Consider the following 25,013-nt stretch of genomic DNA (forward strand, 5'->3'; position numbering starts at 1 on the left):
GATCTCAATGAAGTGAAACTAGATACCCTACTTCCTGTGGGCATGACTTTGTATATTAGTCTTCTGTACTGTAGAGAAATACTTTTAAAAAATTTTATCAGTGTCTTTGACTTTTGTGAGAGACTGATCTGAATAATATAGCCTGCTTTACTGAACCATTAAAGTCTACTGCAATTTATTTAACCAAATACCTGTTGTTGGACATTTACATTTTCTTCTTCTTATTATTATAAATAACATTGTGATGAAGAAAAATTGTTCCTGGAAGTAAAACTGTTAGGGTCTGCATGTTTTAATGCTGATTGAAATGTTTTGCCCTTTGGAAAGGTTGTCCCAACACTGTGCATCCTAAGTTTTCCTATCTTGGGCCATTTTAATAGGCAGAAAACAGTATGACATTATTGTTTGAATTTACTTTTATTGTTTTCACCTACATGAATAGTAGCTGTATTATACTTTTGGATTACTAGTACTTATGTCCTACTTCCAAAGGTTTTATTGAGAGTTACTCAGATATCAAATGATGTAAATATTTCCCTCAGTTTGTAATTTATTTGGGCACAGCTTGGGCGGGAAGCCCCTCTGAGAGAAAGCCACCCTCGAGTTCTTCCCGCTGCCAGACAGTCCAGTTTCTCCCAGTATGAGTCTGGGTCCCCAGAGACTCGCCCGGAACTGGAGTTCAGAGCAGTCGGGAGCTTGTGTCTCCCTCCCGATTGAAAAAGACAACTGCGCGCACGGGCCTCCATACCTCTGCACTTTACTTCCGCACCTCCTCTGAGTCTCAGTGTGCTTTTTTCTTTCCTTCTAGTTGTAGAATTTCCACTCAGCCAGCCTTCCTGTGGTTCTGGATGATGTCCGTTTTGTCTTTTAGTTGTATTTTTGAAGTGGTTGTGCGAGGCAGCAATTTCAGGTGTTTACCTATGCTGCCATCTTGGTTTCTCCCCCCTACTTTTATTTTCACCTACATCAGTGGTTCTCAACCTTCTGGCCCTTTAAATACAGTTCTTCATGTTGTGACCCAACCATAAAATTATTTTTGTTGCTACTTTATAACTGAAATGTTGTTACTATTATGAATCGTAATGTAAATATCTGATATGCTGGATGGTCTTAGGCGACCCCTGTGAAAGGGTTGTTCGACTGCCAAAGGGGTCTCAACTTACAGGTTGAGAACCGCTGACCTACATGAATAGTAGTAGCTGTAGTATACTTTTGGATTACTAGCACTTATGCCCTACTTCCAAAGGTTTTATTGAGAGTTACTCAGATGTCAAATGATGTAAATATTTCCCTCAGTTTGTAATTTATATTTCATCTTAATTTATAGATCTTTTATTTTTCTGTATAGAAGTTTATAATTTTTATCTAGTTAGATCTATCAGTCTTTTCTTTTTAAAGCCATAATTAGGCTGAGATAATAGATTTATAATTGTTTCTAGCAAAACTACTATTTTAAGTTTGGAGTTGTTTTATGTGTCTAGAAAATTGAGAAATAATTAAATCGCTCATAACTATAAATAAGTATTTTAGTAAAAAAACATAACTCTTGAATTCAGATAATGCTCATTTTAAGTCTATATTAAACTGAGTTTTTATTGTAATTTCTTTGCTTTTATATTATAATACTTTCTATTTTTTGCTGCTCTTTTGGTATATGTTGTCAGAAATTGGCAGAGTAGAAATTTGAAAGTATATTGAATTTAATTTTTTTAAAAGTATTTGGCTTCCTTAATGCTAATACTGATTTAGTAATTATATTAGGAATGATTTGAAATATCAGGGTTTATAAATTTTATAAAAAATAGAATCTTCACTAGTGAAGGAAAGTGTTGTATTGAAACTGAGTGAAGACTTTTACTTTCTTAAACAATACGAAATATGTTTTCTTTTAGATAAGTAAGGAAGAGAAGACTGTTCTACAAGAGGATATTATTGCTTCATCATTCAGTTCAATTATTGCTTCATCATTCAGTTCAAGTGAGACTCAGGTGGATTTGGGTTCAGTTTATAAGGTAAGTAAACTTTAAACTACTTTCTAGGTTTTGTTAAATACATCACATTGAGCTTTCTATACGTGTTTAATGAACCCATTTGTATAGGCTGTTGTCACAGCCTCTCCCACTCCTGCGCATATTTCTTCTTCACCCCACTAAGAGTGTGCCAGCATTCTGTGTCGGGATGTCCTCCTACACAGACCTCCTAACCCTGCCTGGGCTCTGACCTTCCATTGCCTGCATTCTCTAAAAGGAATTCTCTCCTCACAATGCTTAGGCTTTTATGCTGCATGCTGGCCTGTCCCCTGCAAGGACACTCCCATCACCCCTCACTCTGGATCCCTGCTCTGCATGGAAGCCTTCTTTGCCATTGAAGGGCTCTGACACCTTCTTGGACCATCTCCCCATGTGGACATGGTCTCATACCCTTTGGGCTCTCACACTTGCTCTCCTGTGGAAAGACCTTCTTTAACCCACCCACCCAGGTTCCAGCATTTTGCTTGAGCTACCTCTGCTGCTCTCTGTCCCTTAGCACAGATACCTGCTTTGCTTGAATCCATTAAATGGTTTTTTGACTAAATAGTTCTAGAGGGGAAGCTGAAATTCATTTTAAAATTTGATAGTTGCAACCCCCCAGTTTCCTTTGAAAAGAATGTACTCAACGTTATTGGTGAGTGCCAGTGGCTTAAAATCCTGCCTCCACATTAGCTCCCCATTCTGACTTCCCTGTTCCTACCAGTTAGACCATCATTCAGTCAACCTTCCAAATGTAGAGTTTGGGAATTAACGTTTATCCCTCCCACGTCACACATTTCCCATTACTCTGCCTTCATATAATCTTTTGCTTCTGCTTAAGCATTTTTATTTCCATTGTGACTACCCTGATAAGTTAGAATCATGGAATATGAGAGCTAAAGAACCCCTAAGGGTCATTTAGATGATCCCTTCCTGCCCTGTCCTGGTTTTAAAGATTCTATATTTTTATAAAATTTGTAAACCCTGATATTTCAAATCATTTCTACTAAAATTACTAAATCAGTATTGTCATTAATGAAGCCAAATTTGTTTAAAAATTTAAATTCAGTATACTTTCAAATTTCTACCTATACACCTTTACCACTGAGGTTTAGAAGCAGTAGTTAAATGTTCCAAAATCATAAGTCTAGTGAGTAATAGAGCTTGGATTAAAACACGTTTCTAAACTTCTGTCTCCTTTCCTTGCCTGAATTATTGTAATAAAGCCTCTTACCTCCTCCTCTGGTATGTCCTGTGTAAGTTACCTGTTCGGTGCAGTGTCACGCATGTACTGCCCCAGAGAGCTGTTTGACTTTCCCTCTGTGTCTAACTTGTTTTCTCAACTAAATGATGACCTACTTCAGGACAAGGACTGTGTCGTAGTAAAAACTATCTGTTAAAAAAAGCACATGTTCTATTTATTATGTGATGTCGTTGAGTATATTGAAGAATGATGGGCATATCGATTAAATACTCTTACCTAAAATTTGGGCAAATAGACAATTTGGGGATCATTTTTTTAACCTAATTTTTTCTCTCATTTTTGAAAAGAAAAAAACGATTGGATAGTAAGGATGATTTTTCACAGTTCACTAACATATTTCTGATATCTTAAACTTTTAGTATAGTTCATAAGACTTTATAAATGTATAGTAGTATTGGTTTTTTAAAAACATATTTACTGGCAACTACTTATTTTAATAGCAAAACTGAATGCTTATTATTATTTTTATTTCTTATTGTTGAGATTAGCATTTGCAATATATTTCTCTAGAGAAAGAAGGAAGCATAGATGAAGAAATTCATATTACTTTATTTGTTAGTAATTTTTAGCACTGAACATATTGTATACACATTAGGATTCTACTTGATGCAGAATAAAATGTGGAGTATATCGTATGAGAGAAATTCAATGTGCTTAGAGGGCTTCAGTTGGTAGTTTGAACTCCTGGGGACTATAATTTGTAAATTCATTAGTTAAGTAAAAAGAAAGCATTTTAACTTGACAATATTTTTCAAGACATCTACTTTGAAATAAACACATTTTTGGATTGCCACTTTTTTCTTGTGCTAATTGTTTACTTTTAACGAGTGTAAGTTGATCTTCCTTTTCTTCTGATCTGTGGGGATTGATGAATTTCTCATAGGAAGAATTTTATTTAGACTTGGTACATATGAAGACTTAGGAGGATTTCAAAATGACAGGCACTGCTTATTCGCCCTGTTTCACCCTGAATTCAGATCCCTTTTGCTGACGCCCTGGATTTGTTCCGAGGAAGGAAAGTGTATTTGCAGGATGGCTTTGCTTATGTACCATCTAAGGACTTTGTGGCAATCATTCTGAATGAATTTAGAACCAAGCTGTCCAAGGCTTTGGCAGTAAGTATTTTTCTTTTTTACTCTATTTCCATATTCACTTTATTTCCACATATTCACATTTTAATTTATAAAGTGGAACCTCAGGTCTCGAACTTAATTCTTTCCGGAAGGCTATTCGGGAAGTGATTTGTTCAAAAATGGAATCATTTTTTCCCCCATTAAAATAATGAAAATTAAATGAATTCAATTGAATTGAATTAATCCTTTCCAGACCCCAAATGATTCCCTGTTTAAACCTTTCTTATATAAAGTCCATGTCTAATGTACTGTTTAATCTGTAAATAAATACTCCTTTTCTTACATTTATCGAACCACCCCGACTAAGCTTTAAAGGAATCTCTTTTAGCACTCGTTTCCAGGGCTGTCTTTCTGGAGGTCAGTATGCAGCATCTTCACTTTTCCCATATTGCTTCCATCCGGCTGATTACTTTTCATTTATCCAAATCAATGAACACTTTCACACCCTTAGCAACAGCAGCACTTTTCATGGCCTCTTTATGTTTTAAAATTGTGCTAATCATCCATTTGGCCAGCAACAAAAGCAAAAGAAAACCGAAAACACAAAAATATTCAGAGCACAATTTCCTGATATGTTAACAACAGGAGGTTCAGGGGTAAACTGACTCATATTCAGCATCTGTCCTTTGTTTGTGGCCTGAGAGATGTTTTTATTGTCATGTTGAGGTATCAGCACGAAAGGGTTATTGGTCAAGAACTGAAGTTTTGTTCGACAACCCAGACATTATTTTCCGTGAACAACTTGCTTGAGAACTGAATCGTTTGAGATAGGAGATGTTTGAGAACTGAGATTTGACTGTATAGCCTTGGTCGTTTTGTTCTTTACTTCTTAAGAAATAAATTAGTTTTTATAATGATACTCAAATTGCTTATGATGTTGTACTGGTAATTCTAGAACTGTTAGGTTTTTATTCGTTTCTACCCATAGTTAGTTTTCTTAGTTTTTCTTTCTCTTGGTAATACTAATGGAGAGCTCATTAATTTTGTAAGTGGGTTTTTCAAGGTCCTGTTTCTTTGCTTGGAGATGGATTTTATATAAGGCCCTTCACATTAGAGTGGCCTTTGGTGGATGTAACCCTTAGATTTTTGTTCTAAATTGATATTTTGGGTCAGTAGAGGGCAATGTAGAAGAAAGTCTTTATATTAAATAGTAAAAACAGTGATATGATAGTGCTGCAAAAAAGAGCCTACTGCCGGGTGAGATTGGTGCTAGCTGTGTTGAATATATAACATGATTGGTGCTTTTTAAGAGATTTGTTGGAACTGTTATACTTAAGTATAACATCTTAAAAATACACACAAAAATTGTAATATTTTCTGGTGTAAATAATTTTTATTACTGGCTCTTCTGGGTTAACTAACATGTATAATTCAGCTATATCAGCATTTGGGAAGACTAAAAGGTTAACTCTGCTTTTATGAAAGAAGGCACTTTATTTAAATACATAGCATTATAGGTGTTTAATAACTGTTAATATTCTTCCTCTTTCCCTAATCTATGTGCTATTGTTGCTGTTTTTAATCCTCAGTAGTGTTGATGTTTTTCAATAGTTTCTTTACTTGTCTTGTGACTTATCCTGGACCATAATCTATTTATAGGTAAAGATAGTATCTTTCCTACTGTCAGTCTCTGTAGCAGACATATTTGCCTACTGGTGGTTGTTCTCCTTGTTTTATTATTGGTTTTGTTCACCCACTTTGCCTGTTGACATGTTGGACAGCACTTCTTTATGTGGAACAGCCATGTACTTTTCAGGACAGTGGGTATCCTTAGCTCTCATCCACTAAATGCCAATAGTGGTCCAAGTCCCCATAACAACCAAAAATATCACCATGTATTTCAGAAAGCTGCTGGAGTGTTGGTATCATCCTTGGGCTGATCATGGTGGTTTCTTCCTCCTTTCCAAATTATTGATCTGTGCATGCGATACAATGTAACTCTGGCTGAAAATATGAGAAGTTGTTTGGGGGCTTCTGAAAAAAGCTTTCCTTGCTAATAAAAATGGGCACATGCATATTTGCTAGTCAACTTAGTTTCCTTACAATCTTATGTACAAAGAAGACTATGTGGCAGATTTAAAAAAACTAGAATTTTTATTCATTTCAGAGACGAAGGGAGAGAGAGAGAGAAACATCCTATATAATAAAAGGGTAATATGCAAATCAACCGAACAGTGGAACGACCGGTCACTATGACGCGCACTGACCACCAGGGGGCAGATGCTCAATGCAGGAGCTGCTCCATGGTGGTCAGTACGCTCCCACAGAGGGAGCGCCACGCAGCCAGAAGCTAGGCTCACAGCTGGCGAGCACAGCACTAAGGATGTCCGACTGACGGCTTAGACCCGCTCCCCATGGGACATCCCCCAAGGGCTCCTGGACTGCGGGAGGTGCAGGCCGGGCTGAGGGACCCCCCCCTCAAGTGCATGAATTTTGTGCACCAGGCCTCTAGTCAATGATGAGAGAGACTCATTGATCGGCTGCCTCCTGCACACTCCCTTCTGGGGATTGAACCTGCAACCTAGGCCTGTGCCCTCACTGGGAGTGGACCTCCAGGTTCATAGGTTGACTCTCAACCACTCAGTCACACCAGCTGGGCCATGTGGCAGATTTTTGCAATTCCCCCCCCCCTTCTTATGGGCAGAAGATGGGGAATATAAATATACTGAGATTAAAGACAGAACTCTGTGAGTTCCTAAGTTAGGAATACATTTATTTTTTCAGCACATTACACTTAAGCTTTGTCCCTTCCTCTCTCATTCTTTCCCCCTTCCAACATACTATAAGAATTTTTAAAATATTTTTTTAGAAATTTGAAGTAATCACAAACGTACAGAAAAGTTGCAACTAAAAAAACAATAATGTTTTCCCTAAATCATTTGAGAATAAGTTCCCAACCTTACATCTCATGGCTCCCAAAACTTTAGCGTGTAATACCTGGAAACACAGATGTCCTCCCCATAACCACAATTCAACTGTCAAAATAAGAAAAAGAAACATCAGATCATGGCTACCATCTAATCCTCAGACCCCTTTCACTTGTCACCAGTTGTCTCATTCGTGTCCTGTATTTGTCCTAAATCAAATGTGCTATTTAGTTATTGTCTTTTTAGTCTCCTTTTGTCTGGAATAGGTTCTTAGGTTTTCCTTGACTTTCATGATTTTGCTACTTTTGAAGGTTCTAGGCCAAGTTACTTTATAGAATAGCTCTCAATCTGGTCTGATATTTTTGCATGTTCAGATGCAAGTTATACATCTTGAGCAGGAATATCATAGAGGTGAGGGTATATTCTTTTCATTGCATCCTATCAGGTGACACATGATTTTGATTCATTCCAGTTTTGATTGACTTTATTTAACAGTGTATTTACCTGTTCTGTTATTGACGTGCATTTGGGTTTTGTTTTCTTTCTTTTGGTTATTACCAATACTGCTGCTCTGAACATTCTAGGACCTCTTTGGCAAACACATTTCTGTTGGTTCTATGCCCAGGATTGGAACTGTAGGGTGTAGGATGGTCCACCTTCTGCTTTAGTGGATTCAGACTTACTGGATTGGTCCTGATTGCCCGGGCTTGTGGAGAGCTCTGGCCTCAGTGTCGTTGGATTTGATAGAAGAGGGACAGTGATTGCTGCTTGACTTTCTCCCGGCAGGGTCAGGGCCACGTCTGGTTGAAAGATTGTCCAAAGAACCTTTTGCCTTTTATTTATTTATTTTTTAAATCTTCATCCAAGGACATATTTTCCATTGATTTTTTTTTTGCAAGAGTGGAGTGGAGGGGAGAGAGGAGAAAGAGAGAGAGAGAGAGAAAGAGAGAGAAACACATTGATGTGAGAGAGAGACATAGATTGGTTGCCTCCCAGGGGCAGGGGATTGGGCCTGCAACAACTGAGGTACGTGTCCTTGACTGGGAATCGAATCCACGGTCTGTGGGTCTCACACTCTTACCACAGAGCCAAAGCAGCTAGCGTCCCTTTGCCTTTTCATGCAGGAGAGTGGATGGCGTGTATTGCCTGGAAACCTGACCTGACAGCTATGGGAGGGAGCGGAAGGGAGGGAGGGGATTTCTTTTAGGGCTATGGCGAAGGAAAAGCCTAAACCTATTGCTACGGTCTCTTTATTACTGACCTTTCCCGGGAGGAAAATTTTGACCTTGGAATAGATAATTGAAAAATATCAGCCTTATGAATGGAAATACCCTTGTAGGATGAGAAAAATTGCCCTGAAGATGAAAAAGAGGTACTTTAATTAGTGGCAGAGGGTGAAATAAATGGGGCTGGAAGAGTTTTATCCCAGGTGATATCTGAAAGCTTGTTCTTAGTGGGATTTTATGATAACGGAACTAGTCTGGCTTTTGAACATGCTCTCGGACTGTACAAGATGGACATTAGCTTCTCATTGATAAGAACCCTTTTCTCTCCGTGCTGATCTGTTGAGACTCAGCTGTGGCCACTCTTCCTCCGGGAAGCCTTCTCGAGGCCTCCAGGTTGTGTTAAATGTGTCTTCTTTGTGCTCCCACAGTACTCAGCACACTACCCACTATGATGACATGATTCCAGTATGTGTTTCTCTCCTCAACTAAAATATAAACTTTTTGAGAGTAAAGGCTCTGCCTTAATTAAAATTTTCCATCTACTCCATAGGGCAGTGATGGGAACCTTTTGAGCTCGGCGTGTCAGCATTTTGAAAAACCCTAACTTAACTCTGGTGCCGTGTCATATATAGAAATTTTTTGATATTTGCAACCATAGTAAAACAAAGACTTATATATTTTTGATATTTATTTTATATATTTAAATGCCATTTAACAAAGAAAAATCAACCAAAAAAATGAGTTCGCGTGTCACCTCTGACACGCGTGTCATAGGTTCGCCATCACTGCCATAGGGGCAGTGCTCAGGAACATTTTGTTGCACTGGTAGGTGCTGAATAATAATTTCTATTTGCCCATGGTTTACTATTTATGCATTTGACCCTCACCTAGAGTCTCTGAGATAGACAGAGATTACAATCTGCATTATATAGATTAGGAAAATGCAGTTCCTAGAGGCTATTTATCCACGGTTATTGCTGGAGCCATTTCTGAATATCAGGTCTTCTAATTGCAATTCCTAGGCTCTTCTGATGGTAACTGTTCCTTTGTAAGGCTTTGTACTATCAGGGAATTTACTCTGAGAAAACACTGGCAGGTAAATTATAGTACGGTCCAGTTACATAGCAGGCAAAAAGGGTGAATTGGAGTTGAGATGCAATAAATTGATAACCAGTTATGGAAAAGAATGAAGGAAAGACATATTTCTTTGCTTCACAAACAATTTTAGAAGCTTTGGCCAGTTCTTTCAGTTAATGGTTTATTTTTTTAATAACTTTTTATTTGTTCACCCACGTATTGTTTTGGGTACTAGGGACACAGTATTCAACAAGATAAATGAAATTTTTCTTTTTTATAAAGTTTATATTCTAGTGGGAAATAGACAATTACTAAAGTAATAAACAATAACAATATTGAGTATGTGATAGGAAGGGGCCAGCTGAATGCTGACAGAGGGAAGTGCATTCCAGGCAGGGAAAGTCACCAATGCAAAGGCTCCGAGGAAAAAAAGGGGATATGTGTAATACTTTCAACAATAAATATTAAACAAGCAAACAAACAAAAAACACACAAAAGCCCTGAGGAGGGAATATCGGTATTTTTGCAGAGTTAAAAAGGCCAGTGCAGCTGAAGGGTAGTGAGCTAGCACAGTGGAACCAGATGAGACTACAGGGCTAGATGGAGAACTTTGAATAAACCAGGGTAAAGGGTTTGGTTTTTAGCTCAGTGTAGTCGAAAATCAGTAAGATCTGGTTTATATTTTAAATAGATTACTGCAGCTGCTATTTGAAAACTACTGTGGAGGGTATAGAAAGGATGGAAGCAAGATTAGTTTGGAAGTTTATCACATTAATCTAGATCAGCGGTTCTCAACCTGTGGGTCTCGACCCCTTTGGGGGTCGAACGACCCTTTCACAGGGGTCGCCTAAGACCATCGGAAAACACATATATAATTACATATTGTTTTTGTGATTAATCACTATGCTTTAATTATGTTCAATTTGTAACAATGAAAATACATGCTGCATATCAGATATTTACATTACGATTCATAACAGTAGCAAAATTACAGTTATGAAGTAGCAACGAAAATAATTTTATGGTTGGGGGTCACCACAACATGAGGAACTGTATTAAAGGGTTGCGGCATTAGGAAGGTTGAGAACCACTGATCTAGATGGTGGCTTGAAATCGGGTGGTTTGAAGGTAACAAGTGAGAGAAGTCAGTAGATATCATCTTTGTTTTTGAAGTATTGTTGACATGACAGACTGGGTGTGAGAGGAAAAGAGGAATCTTTTAAAGTTTGCCAGGCGCTGATCTAAATGTTTTTCATGAATCAACACTTTTAATCTTTCTAGTAACCCCATCTGGTGGGTACCACCATTATTAACCTCTGAGGCTTGTAATATCTTTGCACAGGTAGTGAGCAGCAGACAGGATTTGAATCCGTGCAGCCTGGCGTTTGAGTCTGTATTCAGAACACTATATTACACCCCCTAGATTTTGGCCTGAATAACTGATTAGAGGGGGGTGCCGTTTACCAAGATACTGAAGACTGTGAGAGAAAGAGGTACATAAAATTAAGTCAAGAGTTCTGTCTCGACCATGGTAAGTGGGAGGTGCTTATTAGTCATCCAAATAGAGATATCAAGTACGAAGCCACATTTAGAAGTTTGGATTTCTGGGCAGGAGAATGTGAAGCCCTGAGACTGAGGTGGCACGGGAAGGGTGTGGGTATCAGTGGAGAAGAGAGGAGGGCCCACAGCTGAGCTGGAGCTTTCCCACGTGTCTGCTGTCATTCAGCAGTGGAACCGCTTTCTTTAAAAACAGAAACAAAAACGGACAGCTTCTGAAAGTGTTTCTTTAAAGCAGATTCTCTTAGTGTGACTGATTTCACTTTCTGTTTTAGTGTGAGACTCATTCTTTTTTTTTTTTTTAATTTCTTTATTGGTTAAGGTATTACAAATGTGTCCTCATCCCCCCATTAACCCCCAACCTGAGACTCATTCTTTAAAGGCTCTGGTGAAACGTTAAAAAAACCAGTCTTTCAGAAAATATATCTATACATTTTAATTTAGACGGAGAAGGAAGTACTTTGAGAAGTTTCCAAGGAAATAATTTGCAGGCAGGTAAGCAGCTCTTGGAGTCACAGAGAAAAATAAGGATTTTCTTTTTAAAAAGGATTTCCTTTTTTACATTTTTGGAATCCTCATTGAGTCTATGGCTCACCAAGTGTTTGTTGCTGTGGAAAAATGTTCATTGTAGGCACTTGATCAAGTAAATTTTATTTAAAAAGAGCTTGGAATCCTCTTAATTCTTTTATCCTCTTTTTAAAAGCAGTGTTCAGTTTAATTCCTTAAGCTGTGGTTAAATATAATTATTTTTCTTGAATGGTTACTTACTGTGGAATTGTATAGGAATTTTATTTGTCTTATTTGTGTCTAACTGGTTGATTTCCTTGGGTTTTAGTTTGACTAATATGCCTTTTCTAGTATTGCTTCCTGATTATTTAATGCTATTTTTAAGTGGTTGCAATGAACTAGTTAGTGCTGCAGCCAATCCATCAGTGTGCAAGTTGTGGCTACTACACCTTCACCCCCACTTTTGCTACCAGGCTCTACCTTGTTTATTATGTTTTGGTTTATTTTTAATTTTAAACATTTACACATTTTTTTAGATTTTTCACCTTGTTTATTTTCTCATTGTACCAATCTGTAGGAAACAAAACATTGCAGTTGAAAGCTGAACCTATCAGAAAGAAATTGTTTATTTTTGGGGGGAAATAAACATGCTGTTTCTACTTGGAGACGTGCTTGTCAACTGAGGACACTAAGCTAAACTTGGACATTACTCTGTGAGTCATTGGTTTGTTAAGCCCTTTAATAATGTGCAGTTTACAATTGGTTGTCCATTCAACAAATTAAAAAAAAAATATGTCAGGTTTAATGCACAGTGTCTATGAGGAATGGAAAGTTTATGACACAGGACTCTGACCCTCAAGAACCCCCTTGTCTAGTAGGGAGAGCTTAGGACTCAGTGACCAGGTAGAAAATGGGTGTGTCCTGAGAGTTGTATCACCTGAGCTCAGGGAAATTAGTAAGAGTTGACATTGACTTTAAATTATTTGGCTTCAACAAGCCAAATGTGATGAACAGTTTGCAGAGAGCAGTGGAGCTACATGGTTAGGTGCCAGAAAGCATGGGCTATTGGAGATGTGTTTTAGCCACAGGGATGTGAGACAGAGCTGTTTGGGAGAGGAAATGATTTTGGTATTGGGCCTGTGGAGTTTATTGGTTTAGTAGGACATCCTGGTAAATTTGGGCTGAAACTTAGAAGAGTGCTTAGAAATTTGAAGCCTAACTAGTAGATGCAGTTTCAAAGGAGAAGGAGTAAAGAATAAAGGGAAGGGGACCAAACTGAATATCTCAGCGTTGGATGTGGGGATCAGGTAGATGCAATGAGTTGGATACCACAAACAAACAAGTTATTATAAGTGAGTCTTAGTATCTTTCTCCATATGTATTTTATTTTATAAAATGGGGCTTTTTGCACCATTCACAGAATAGGATCAAATAAAAGTATTTTCTTGTTTTAGTGAAATATTCTAGATTTTTGATAAAAGAAGTTTCATTCATTGAAAAAAATCAGTAACATATATGAAATTCTGTAGTGCTATATATTTTTTAGGTGTTCATTTGAAGGGGCTAGTTTATGTGAATAATATTTTTAAAAGTTTTGATTTTTCCTTCTATTTCTTTCTGCAGTGCTTAGTGTGGTTCTGTATTCTGTGTTTATGGAAATTATTGGTGGCAAGAATTTTAATGATTCACTTATTTCAAGTTCTTTGCTTTCTAGTTGCCAGCAAATGTGAGCACATAGAGAATTTTAAAGCAGGAAAGGATGTTAGAGCTGTGTTAATCATTTGTGTGTTGTCTTGCCCTCTTTTTTGGCAACTAGAATACAAACTCAGTGGATATGCTTGCTTTGTTATGTACGATAGTGCTTATTAGCTTTATATTATAAGGGGCTCGCAATAGCACTTACCAGGTAGGCCCCTTCATTTGCCCTTGAAAGCGTAGCCCCAGATAGGTTGAACGGCTTACCAAAATTCAAGCAGCTACTTAGTGTAGGACCTGGGCCCTGCATAACTCCTTAAGTTCAAGGCCCTTTTTACTACAGTAGTTGGTTACCTCTCCCCAGGCCCACGTACCTCTGCTCCTCTTCTGCTTTCTCTGATTCACTTTCCCTATAGTGGTGTTTCCATCATGTTTTATTTTAAAAAATTTATCCTTATTTTTGAAGGTATTACAGATGTCCTCTTTTCCCCCCATTGACCCCTTCTAGCCCGCCCCCCGCCCCAGGCCTTCACCATACCATTGTCTATGTCCATACGGTTATGCATATATGTTCTTTGGTTGATCTCTTAAAAAAATCAACAGTCTTTTCATGTTTCTGTGGATCTATTTTGTTTATCAGTTTATTATGTTTTAAATGTTGGGTTCCCCAGGGTAGAGATTGTGTCATATTCAGCTTCATTAGCTCTGATGCCTAGCACAGTGCCTTGTGAGGAGTAGATGCTTAGAATCTGATGATTTACCTTGTGAGAGCAGCATGTTTGTAGTCTCCATATTTGTTGAAAAAACTAAAGTTAAATGGGATTGCACTTCACTGTACTATTTATAAAGGAGTGAGGTACCCGATAATGTGTGTGAGATGCTGTACCTGCAGAATATTCCTGAAATCTCAATTGCAAATGTCTTTCATTTCAAAATACTTCCAAAGAATTACTACAGGTGGTTGCAGTAGTTAAAATTATTAATCTTTTGACAGTGTTTTTCTGGGGTATGTAAGAAACTATGATGCAGCATAAACCAGGTTTAAACTCTGGCTACTTTGAAAATAGCAGAAAAAATTTATCCTTATTTTTGAAGGTATTACAGATGTCCTCTTTTCCCCCCATTGACCCCTTCTAGCCCGCCCCCCGCCCCAGGCCTTCACCATACCATTGTCTATGTCCATACGGTTATGCATATATGTTCTTTGGTTGATCTCTCGCTTCATTCTTCATGGTTGAACTAACTCTCCAGAGAAATTCTTAAGTTACTATTTTTATGGTCACATTTGTGTCCCCTGCACACCTCTCCCCATTCACAGAAAAGATAAGATTCACCCACACTCCAGTATAAACACACCCAGTCCTCAGATCACTTACCAGATTTAAGCATTATAATTACCTGTTTCAAATCCTCAGCCTAGATTGGCTAGATAATACCTAGTATTTTTACACATAAGTTATAGTATTTTTTTCATTGAGCTGCACTACTTTCATTGACACCAGAGTGCACTGAAACACAGATTTTTATTCCTAATCCTTACTTGTGATGAGAAAATATCAGCAGATTCAGTTGCTAGGAAACACCTGAATACTGAAAAGTTGTTTTTTTTTTGTACTTGTAAATTCAATTCTTTGACAGTTCCACTCTCATAGAGAAAAAATGTATTCAGTCACTACAAAGAAAGATGCATCACCTGTTAGTTTTCTAATTTAAAAATTTTGCACAGGGGGATCTAGGAATATGGAAAATGTTACAGGATTGATTAAGTGTTAAGAGTGTAATTTTTAACAGTGACCGGACATTGAAAAGTAATGATTATGTATACGTCTTTGAATTTGTTTTCTTAAAGTTTTCCGACTCATCATTAATGAGAAAAAGAGAACAAGACACACACACACACACACACACACAGAGGAAATTAAACCAAAGTAAAATAATATATGAATTAAACCAACTTTGTCTCATAGGATTGGCCACATTCAATATTAAGTCACCCATGTCTGCTCTTTTACCTACCACACCTAATAATTATGTGCCAAAGAAAGAATGAATATTAAAAAGAAGTGCTTGGTTATAATCATGTCTAGCTTTCCATTATAACTGATTTTCATTTGGAAAAAAAGATGTTTATCCAAGTTCATTCCTGTAACTGTTTTTGTGTGTTCATCATGTGCCAGACAGAAACACTGGGGCACAAGTGTATGATTCAGTTTTCAGGGCGCTCATAATGCTTGAGGGGGAGAGATGACCACGGCCATCACACAGAGCGGTCAATGAAAGAAAAATGTACACTGAGTACTGAGGTAGCATAGGAAAGAGAGTGAGGGATTAGTGTGGGGGTCATGGAGAGGGCCTCAAAGACGCCAGCTCCGAGCTGGGTTTTGCATGGCTCTGTCTTTGATGTGAATAATCCCTTGACCTTATCTTTTTTGGGGTGGGGGTGAGGGATGGGGAATGGGACCACTGTGATTTTCCTTCATTTGTAAGTTCCCTCTGTGTTTCTTCCTTGTCCACAGCCTTGGCTGATCACAAGCCCTGACACTTCTTTCTCCTCCTGCCTGCTCCATTCAGGCAGGTGAATACTGTCTCTAGACCAGCTCCTCATTCTGTACCTTCACATTTCACTGCTTGTCTATTTAATTGCGCATATATACTTGAGGAGCTTGTCAGGGAGTGCAGGATCCATCCTCTGATTTACATGCATTTCGAAATCTTGAGTCTCAGAAATAAAACTCTATTAAGTAAGGCTTTACTGTGTTTATCCATGACACAGAGAGAACCACGTGAACTCAAGTAGGCAGCCTGTGTGCTGAAATTGGAGTGGTGCAGAGGCTTGTTTCTGAAATGTTCTGGGAGAGCAATGTGCAAAGCAAAATAAAAATAACAAGTGAACATTGTCCCAGAGTTGATAGAGATACTAGTTGATACTAGAAATAATCAAGGAACCATAGACTTGAGAAAAACAAAATGAACAGGTTTGATTTCCCCTGAAATTTAAAAAAGGCACTAAGGTTAGAAGTAAATGTTATATGAGGCTCTTTCTGTTTGTATGAAATTCTTTTTACTCTTTATAATTTTATTCTTTCAGGGTACATTCAAAAACATGACAGTCGGTGAGTATGTGTTTTCATGCCTGCATTTTTAATCAGAAGCCTATCATAGAGTTATGAGCCTTTAGTAATATAGAAAGCACTTATGCTCTGGTTTTAAAAATGTTATCGTTGTCCTTGGTGAAACTATAATTTTGTCCATGTACAAATTATATTTGTTGAGTTGCAAAACATTTAGGTGAACAATGTCAATGAGTTTAGTAAATTGAGGTGTGAATGGGGTAATGGTCTAGAAAATAGAGAACTGAAATGGGAAGAAGATATAGAAGACAGATTTTTTTCTCATAAATTTGAAAACAGAAGAGTAAGCAAGATTGGTAACCAGACGTTATCTTTTACAACTGTGCCATCAAAAATTCCAGTTATCACATTGATTATTAAAGCTAAAATAATGGAGAGAAGGTGAACTAATGTTAAATCTTTCAGGGAATAAAGCAAACTTTCATAGCTTTGGATTTTGGCAGGGCAGCTATAATCCTAAAGAGAGAGAATAACAATTTGCATTTATAGTCTTTTCTCTCAAGTAGCTTAAATCTTTGTTAAGTACATTTTCATTAATCCTGTGGACTACTTTTAAGTTTTGTTGAAAATATTAAGAAGGAAATCATCTCTGCTTCTTGAGAAGGCTGGAAAAAAAATGACATACTGAAAGTTATAGAAATTACGTTTTTACCTTGATGGCTGCAATGCTTTGTTCTTAGCATTCTCAGTTCTTAGCACTTTGATGAAGAAATTTTTTATATCAATTGCATACTGTGGGATAGGCCTGAGGCAGTGTGTACATGTACACACACACACACACACACTCACACACTCACTCACATTCTCTCAATTTGAAACTATATTTTTTCCCCTTCAGTTTCACGTGGTGCTGAATCATTCTTAAGTCAAGAAGCTCTGAGCTTGACCAATATTAACTAAAGAATTGGCGTGCTGGGTGATGGCAGTCGTGGTAGTGGTGATGGGGGTAGGTTTCTAGTCTTTTATGAAGCACTTGCTGTAAGCCAGCCACTATGAAATTTATATATGCATTGGCAATTTAACCCTGTCTGTAACATTATGAGGTGGTTAGTAATATGATTTTTGCAGATGAGGAAACTGAAGCTTTGAAAGGTTAAGTAGCTTATCTAAGATCACAGTACTAGTTGCTGGGCCAGAATTCTAGCCGAGTGTATAGAATCCATGGTTTCTCTGCCCATGGTCTTTACTGATATCTGCCTCTTTATGGGAAGTGGTATAAATAGGATTCCTTTTTCCTTTTTTTGGGATCAGTGTTGATGAGCATAAATGTGTTAATGAATCCTTACTCTATTGGCATGGATGAATTGGGGATTGTATCAGTTAAAAATATCTTAAGCAAGTAGTTTAAGATGTTTATCTAAAGTAGGGGTTATTTTTCTGATCCAACCTGAGATAGGGGTTTGCTCACCGCACTGCAGTGGCTTGATAATGCCAGGCATGTCTCTGAAATCCTCTTATACTTCCCTCCGGATTATGCCTCTGGGTTACAGTGTGCCAGCTGAGTAGCTTCAGTTTCCACGCCTTCGTTAGCCAGATCAGCTGCCTCTGCTCCTCTTCATCAGGGGAGCTAATGTTTTCTCAGAATGGTTATCCCTTATTCCTCTTTCCTAGCAAAACGCTGTGTATTTCTCTTTCAACCTGAGATAGGGGTTTGCTCACCGCCCTGCAGTGGCTTGATAACGCCAGGCATGTCTCTGAAATCCTCTTATACTTCCCTCGGGATTATGCCTCTGGGTTACAGTGTGCCAGCTGAGTAGCTTCAGTTTCCACGCCTTCGTTAGCCAGATCAGCTGCCTCTGCTCCTCTTCATCAGGGGAGCTAATGTTTTCTCAGAATGGTTATCCCTTATTCCTCTTTCCTAGCAAAACGCTGTGTATTTCTCTTTGGCCGGAACTTGCGTCTCATCAGCTCCTTTGGGAGAGCAAATATTTCATGTCTTCAGCCACTTGTGGTAGAGGCAGGCCAGGGATTGGGTGATTGAGGAGCCGACTTGTGTGTTTGCCACAAGATTGATGAGCTCTCCTGAATGTAGTTGAGACGAAGTGCACTTACACGCAGATGGATTGGAAGAGGATTTCTCAGTGTGTACCTGGTGGGCATGAGCCGTTTTCCATGGTGGACGGTAATAGTAGGAGGTGACAGTATTGCTGATGAGTTAATGGAACATACCTTCATCTTCAGCTAAATGGGCTGGTGATCTTTAGCAAGTTGTGAAGAAAGGAGAGGCTTTGGGGGAAAGGGAGCTTGCAATTTATTTTTGAGATAAACCAGGTTGAGTGAGAACAACTAAAATCAAGAATGTGTTGAATCCATGTGAGACTTGTATGTTTTAGTGGCTCAATAATACGTTATTAGCCAGACTTTTTTTTTTATAGCAGTTGTTTTTGAAATGATCATCAGATTCATGTTATCATTGTCACTTGGATCAATAAGTTCAGACTGATGACTCTCTCGAGTGATGGAGTGAGGGTGGTCACTGTCTGGGTACTCTTGGGAATGGATTGTTTCTGATCCTTCCTGCTTTCATGTCCCAAGTTGCCAAGTATGGTTGTAGAAGGTAGCACGGGAAGGTGGAAAACAACCCTGTGTTATGACTTAGAGCCCTCTGAGTTTGCGCACCTGTGTAAAGGAAAAGTCTGCAGACAATGGAAGATGTTGAAACAAATGCAAAGTTATTGTCATCCACTCTGTTGGGCCTGGGTGCCTGGCAAGTGACAAGGTAGCCTTATCTATAAAAGTTATCTAATAAGTATATCCTTACTTTTATTATTATTTAAAAAATTTATCTAAATTGATTTCAGAGGAAGGGAGAGGGAGAGATAGAAACATCAATGATGAGAATCATTGGTCGGCTGCCTCCTGCACACTCTCTGCTGGGGAGCAAGCCTGCAACCCAGGCATGTGGCCTGACCGGGAATCAAGCCAGGACCTCCTGGTTCATAGATTGATGGTCAACCATTGAGCCACACCAGCTGGGCTATCCTCACTTTTAAAAATAAATTCCTTTCTTCATGATTCTGTCATGTTAAGTTGCTCTGCTAACTGAGGTCCCTTAATTCATTGTTGTTTTAGACAGGGACTTTGTAGTGCCTTTGTTGGTGCTTTTTTTTTTTGGTGACAAAATATGATGTATTTCATACCAACTTAATCTTGGATGGAGACAGATCAGTAGATATTCTTACTGTTCAAACCTTCCGTCTCCATTAAACTCTTTGTATCCTCATTCCCGCTTTCTCTAATTCTACAGTCTACCCACTCCATGTCTTTATATTTCAAATACTCATCTTCTTATTATCACTCACCTACTCCATGATCTTTCAACTCAGTGTCTTTTGTCTTAGCTTGTTTTATCCATATTTCCTCCCAATCTTATTATTGTGGTAAAATACACATAACATAAAATTTATTGTCTTAACCATTTTTAAGTGGACAGTAGTCGTATTAAGTACATTCATATTGTCATGCAGCCATCACCAACATCTGTCTCCAGAACTCTCTTCATCTTGCAACACTGAAATCTGTACTAATAAAAAATAACTCACCATGTTTCCCTCCCCAGCCCTTGGCAACCACCCTTCTACTTTCTTTTTATCTTTATTCTCCAAACCCTCAATCTCTTGTAACCACCATTCCACTCTTTGTTACCATGAATTTGGCTCTTTTTAAAATTTGATTTATGTTTTAAGGATTCCACGTGTGAGATCATGTAATATTTGTCTTACTGTGTCTAGCTTATTTCACGTAGCAAATACCTTCAAGATTTGTCCATGTTGTTGCAAATGACAGGATTCAGCTCTTTTTATTAAAGGCTGAATTAATATTCCTGTGTGTGTGTGTGTGTTTCCCTAAAGGAACAATGTCAGTTATCTTCTTTGCTCTTATTAATCTGTTCGCTTTAACTGTGCTTAGTATTTCTCTTTATGAGCACCCTTGGCATCTGAGTCATTGAAACTGACATTTTGTTAAGAAATGCTTCACAATAGGGCCTTTTATTCAGCAGCTGGGCCCCAATCCATTTAAAAATCCCTTAGTCCTACTTTCACAATCTTAAGGATCAGATACACTTTTCCCATGACTATTAAGCAGAATCTATCAAGCAGAATAGAAACTATTTGAAGTAAGTATATAGGTTTTTTTTTTTCACTTGTTAAAGATTTGCAGCATATTCTTGGAAGATAAGTATAATGAAGATTAGAATTACATATGGCCCCTTTATACTTTGATTAGTAGTATATACAGGTTATTTTTAATGTTTATGAAATCTACTTTTTCTTTTTAATGTTTATTTTTTTATGATATGATTGGGGACTATGCTTTTTATTAGTATTAGGTTTGAATTTTTAAACTAGCTTTATTGAGTTATAAATTCCTACATAAAATTCACCAATTTTAAGTGTATAGTTGGATGAATTTTGGCAAATGTGTGTGGCTGTGTAACCATCACCACAATCAAGAGATGCAACATTTCTGTCAATCCCCCAAATCTCCTTGTGCCTTTTAGCAGTTAATCCATTCTTCCCACCCCTGGAATACTCATTTGCTTTCTGTCAAGATAATTTTGTTGTTTTAGAATTTTATGTAAATTGATTCATACAGTATTTATTCTTCTATGTTTAGCTTTTAAAAAATCTGCATGACATTTTCAGTGTTCATCTATGTCATTTAATATATTGGTAGTTCCTTGTTATATTTTTAGTGTGTAGTATTCCATTGTGTGAATGCACCAGAGTTTATCCAATTTCCACTTGATAGTCATTTAGATAGTTTCTAATTTTTGGCTACTCTGAATAAAACTACTGTGAACATTTGGATAAATACCTATGGGGTTGCTGGGTTGTATGGTAAGTATGTTTTGTAAAGCATGTTTAATTTTATATAAAACTTAATTTTTGAAACTTTTTCAAAAGTGGCTGGACCCTTTTGCATTCCCACCAGTGGTGTATGAGTTACAGTTACTCTACAACTTTGCCAGAAGTTGGCATAGAGTTTTACTGATTTTTATTTTTAAAAAATTGAGGTAAAACTGACATAGAACATATTAGCTTCAGGTGTATAACATAAAGATTCATTATTTGTATACATTGTAAAATAATCACCAAAACAAGTCTTGTTAATGTCCTTCGCCACACAGTTACAGTTTTTGTGTGTGTGATGAAAACTTTTAAGATCTACTCTTTTAGAGTTTTAAATTTTAACCATTTTTGTGGGTCATTATTTTTTGTCAAAAATTTTTTTTATGACAATTGAGTTGCTTTGCACTTCTCAGGTGGCCCCAGAGCCTGTGCACCCATTGGACAGTTTCAGATCATACCAGATTACAACTCTACACATCCACGAGGGACACACTCAAGGGGCAGACTCAGTGAGCACCAAAGCCCCACTGAAGCAAGTCCTGCTCCATAGGGGTGTCTCCTGCACGGCAGCTCTTCCACTGTAGTTGAAGCTGGTCCACACAGCCAATTGGCCTGGAGATCAGTTCCTCCCGGTGGCACCAACAACCACAGTTAAGGCTCAACTACAACAAGAGCATGCACATGGCCCACACAGGGGTGTACCTAGAGTGCCCAGCTCAGGTGACTGGGGAGGCTGAGCCACTGGGCCCTATAGGACACCTGCTACACAAGGCCATTCTACCAATTCCAGGAGACATAGCAGATCTACCTAATAGATAGAAAAATAGTGAAGTAGCCAAAATGTGGAGACAGAAACATGTCACAAATGAAAGAACAGAAGAGATCTCCAGAAAAAAACCTAAATGAAATGGAAGCAACTATGATAATGAGCCACTCAAAAGTGGTAATTTGAAAAAGTAAAAGAAAATAGTAGTGAAACTAAAACTGTGTGAAACTATAGTAGAAAATTTTGTCTTTATTGTAAATTAGTTAGATAGACAATACAATTTAAGGGCATGGTTGACTGATAAAAACTTAGAAGGAAAAATGGAGTGGTATATGTTTGAATTGAAGTATGTTTTGATGGATAAAAAATGTGAATTTTTAAATAGAAACTTGGTGTATATCTTTTTCATAGTAGGTAAGTTCATTTATAACCTGTTTCCATAAAATATCTGAGGCAGCTTACAATAAAACACATTGATTGAAATAGTAAAAAAGAAAAAAAAAGAAAATTAGGACTAGTGAACAAATTATAATTCTCAAGTGTCAACATGGGTGCTGTGTTTGTGCTTCATATTAGGTTTTCTGCCTCCTGCGAATACAAGCAAATAGGAAACTAATAATTTACATAGAAGGGGGGGTGAATGTTTCTGTAATCTAAGACTTAAGGACTGTGCTGTGCCAGTTAAGTAAAAATTTTTACTGATAAAAGATATATGAATTAATATAAAAAACAATAAATTATCAAAATGCTCCAATCTTCCACTATATTTGAGACTTTTGTTAAACTCTATAGTAGATATGGTATGAAATATTATTTCTACATCTTGGTGTTTATGGATCTGTCCCATCTATCTGATGTTCATTAAGAAGCTACCATCCACTCAACACGTTGTCAGGACTTTGAAAGGATAGAGATGCACTTAATGTAGTCCTTATATGATGAATGCTTAAGTTCTGGACATGAAGGCAAATGAACAACAGGAAACGTTTAGAAAATAATTACACATAGGGTCAAAGGTACTTGTAAAGACATTGATGTGTGAACTATGCAAATTACTTGATCAGGTTCTAGAAGCATCCGATTAAGTGGGAAATAAGTTGTGGACTAGGAGGATGTGTATAGATATATGCTACGGTAATGGTGAAGTACAGCTGGTGTTCATCTTTTGAATTCACAGTTGCAATAACATCAGAGTGGAGAATAAGAGGCCCCTTTTCATATCCTCTGCAAAGGATGATCATAAATGATAGATCACAAATGAATTTCATTTGAAGAACATGAATATTTTTATGACATTTGAGAAACATAGATTAAAAAGAATAAATGGTTCTTTTTCACCTTTGAATTCTCGATGCTTACCATGCTATTTTGCATATTATAAAAGATTAATAAACTATTCTTTTTTCTCTTAGCTGTTCTAATTGGTGTTTTCTGCTACATTGTCTTCCAAATTGCTGATTTGATCCTCTGCTTCATCTAATCTGTTATTCCTTCTAGTATATTCTTCATTCAATTATTATATTCTTCATTTCTGACTTTTTTATGGCTTCTATGTCCTTTTTTTTCTTGACTACTTCTTTTTTTAAGTTCTCACTGAGTTCATATGCTCTTCCTCTAACTTCATTGCACATTCTTATAACCAGTGTTTTGAATTCTGTATCTGGTAGATTGCTTGTGTCCATTTTATTTAGTAGTTCTTCTGGAGTTTTCTCCTGGGATTAATACATGTTTATTGAATGAATGACTAAAAAGAGAAAAAAAGGGAGAAAGGTGTTCTATAACAATTTATAAGAGAAATAAAAAGAGAAATCTGAAATCTTTTTAAAAAGAGTTAAAAAAAGGATTGGGTGATGAGAGTTGCTTATTTTCCTAATATAGTTATGGTGACAACTTCTCAGTATTATTTTTGTTAAAATCTAGTTTATCTTTTGTATTTAAGTGAAACAATACCCATAGGAAGTTGTATGTACTTACAAAGCAGTCTCACATATGAAGATGTTGTCACCTACTTGGTAATGAAACCACAGATTTTGATTAATGAATATAGTAGCTGATGATGCATTGTTTCTTAATTATCAAAGTGTTTTGATTATTTATCACCAGTCAGCTTACTAGACAGTTAAATATTTTATTATTTCTGGCACCCAGCATGGTATCCAACACAGTAGTTATGGAATGTGTCAACTAATGTTTCTTAAGTGCTTTCTACATAGGAGATGTGGAATAGAAGTACTGTAAAACAGGATTCTTGATATGAGTGGCTTTTATACTCTTCAAGTTGACATGAACAAATAAACAGAGGACAGTTAGTATGGCATAATAGAAATATTACTCAACAGCTATGCCATTTGAATAAGGAGAAGGAAGAGATCTCTGACTTGTTAAAGACTATGAAGGCAATATTGATTAATCTTTAGAACAAAGATAAAAGTTCATGAATTTATCCAACCACTTTTTAAAGAAAGGAAGGAACTATGCATTTCCCTTCTTTTGACAAATATGTGTGCAGCCATCTAGATCCTTGCTAATCTGTTAGAGCACAAAGATTGTAAATCATCATTTTAACAGGAATTTATCCTCACTGCAAATACGTGAATATTTATAGCTAGAAGGTTGTTACAAGGCAACTCTGAGGGAAATCATAGTGCAAAATAAATGCTAAAAAATGCTTCATCAAACAAAGGAGAATAGGAGGTATTTATAAATAAGAAGGCTTAAAAATGGCCATATACAAGTGCCATAATAATATGATTGAATGGAGAAAATTACTAAGCAGAAGACTACATTTACATTAGACTAATGTAGGGGAAATTTTAGGGAGGCAACTCAAGTAGGAAAAGTGTCTATTAGTCAAAAGGGTTTTTTTAGAAAAGAAGTCTAGGGCTAAATTAAAAAGTTAATGGATGAATTTAGAGTCTGGATAAGAAC

The 25,013-nt window shown here is 37.2% G+C and overlaps 1 protein-coding gene across 2 annotated transcripts in view; it reads left to right on the forward strand.

Annotated features, from left to right (window-relative positions):
• Positions 1-25,013, forward strand: part of PRIM2 (primase, DNA, polypeptide 2 (58kDa)) — a 269,429-nt gene that overhangs the window by 47,625 nt on the left and 196,791 nt on the right. For both annotated transcript variants that reach the window (XM_005863316.2, XM_014537315.1), the window contains 2 exons: positions 1,893-2,012; positions 4,251-4,388. In XM_005863316.2, coding sequence (XP_005863378.1) covers positions 1,893-2,012; positions 4,251-4,388 — 258 coding nt within the window. The remainder of the gene's footprint in view (positions 1-1,892; positions 2,013-4,250; positions 4,389-25,013) is intronic.

The sequence above is a fragment of the Myotis brandtii genome, unplaced genomic scaffold, assembly GCF_000412655.1.
Source record: "Myotis brandtii unplaced genomic scaffold, ASM41265v1 scaffold176, whole genome shotgun sequence".
NCBI lineage: Eukaryota > Metazoa > Chordata > Mammalia > Chiroptera > Vespertilionidae > Myotis > Myotis brandtii.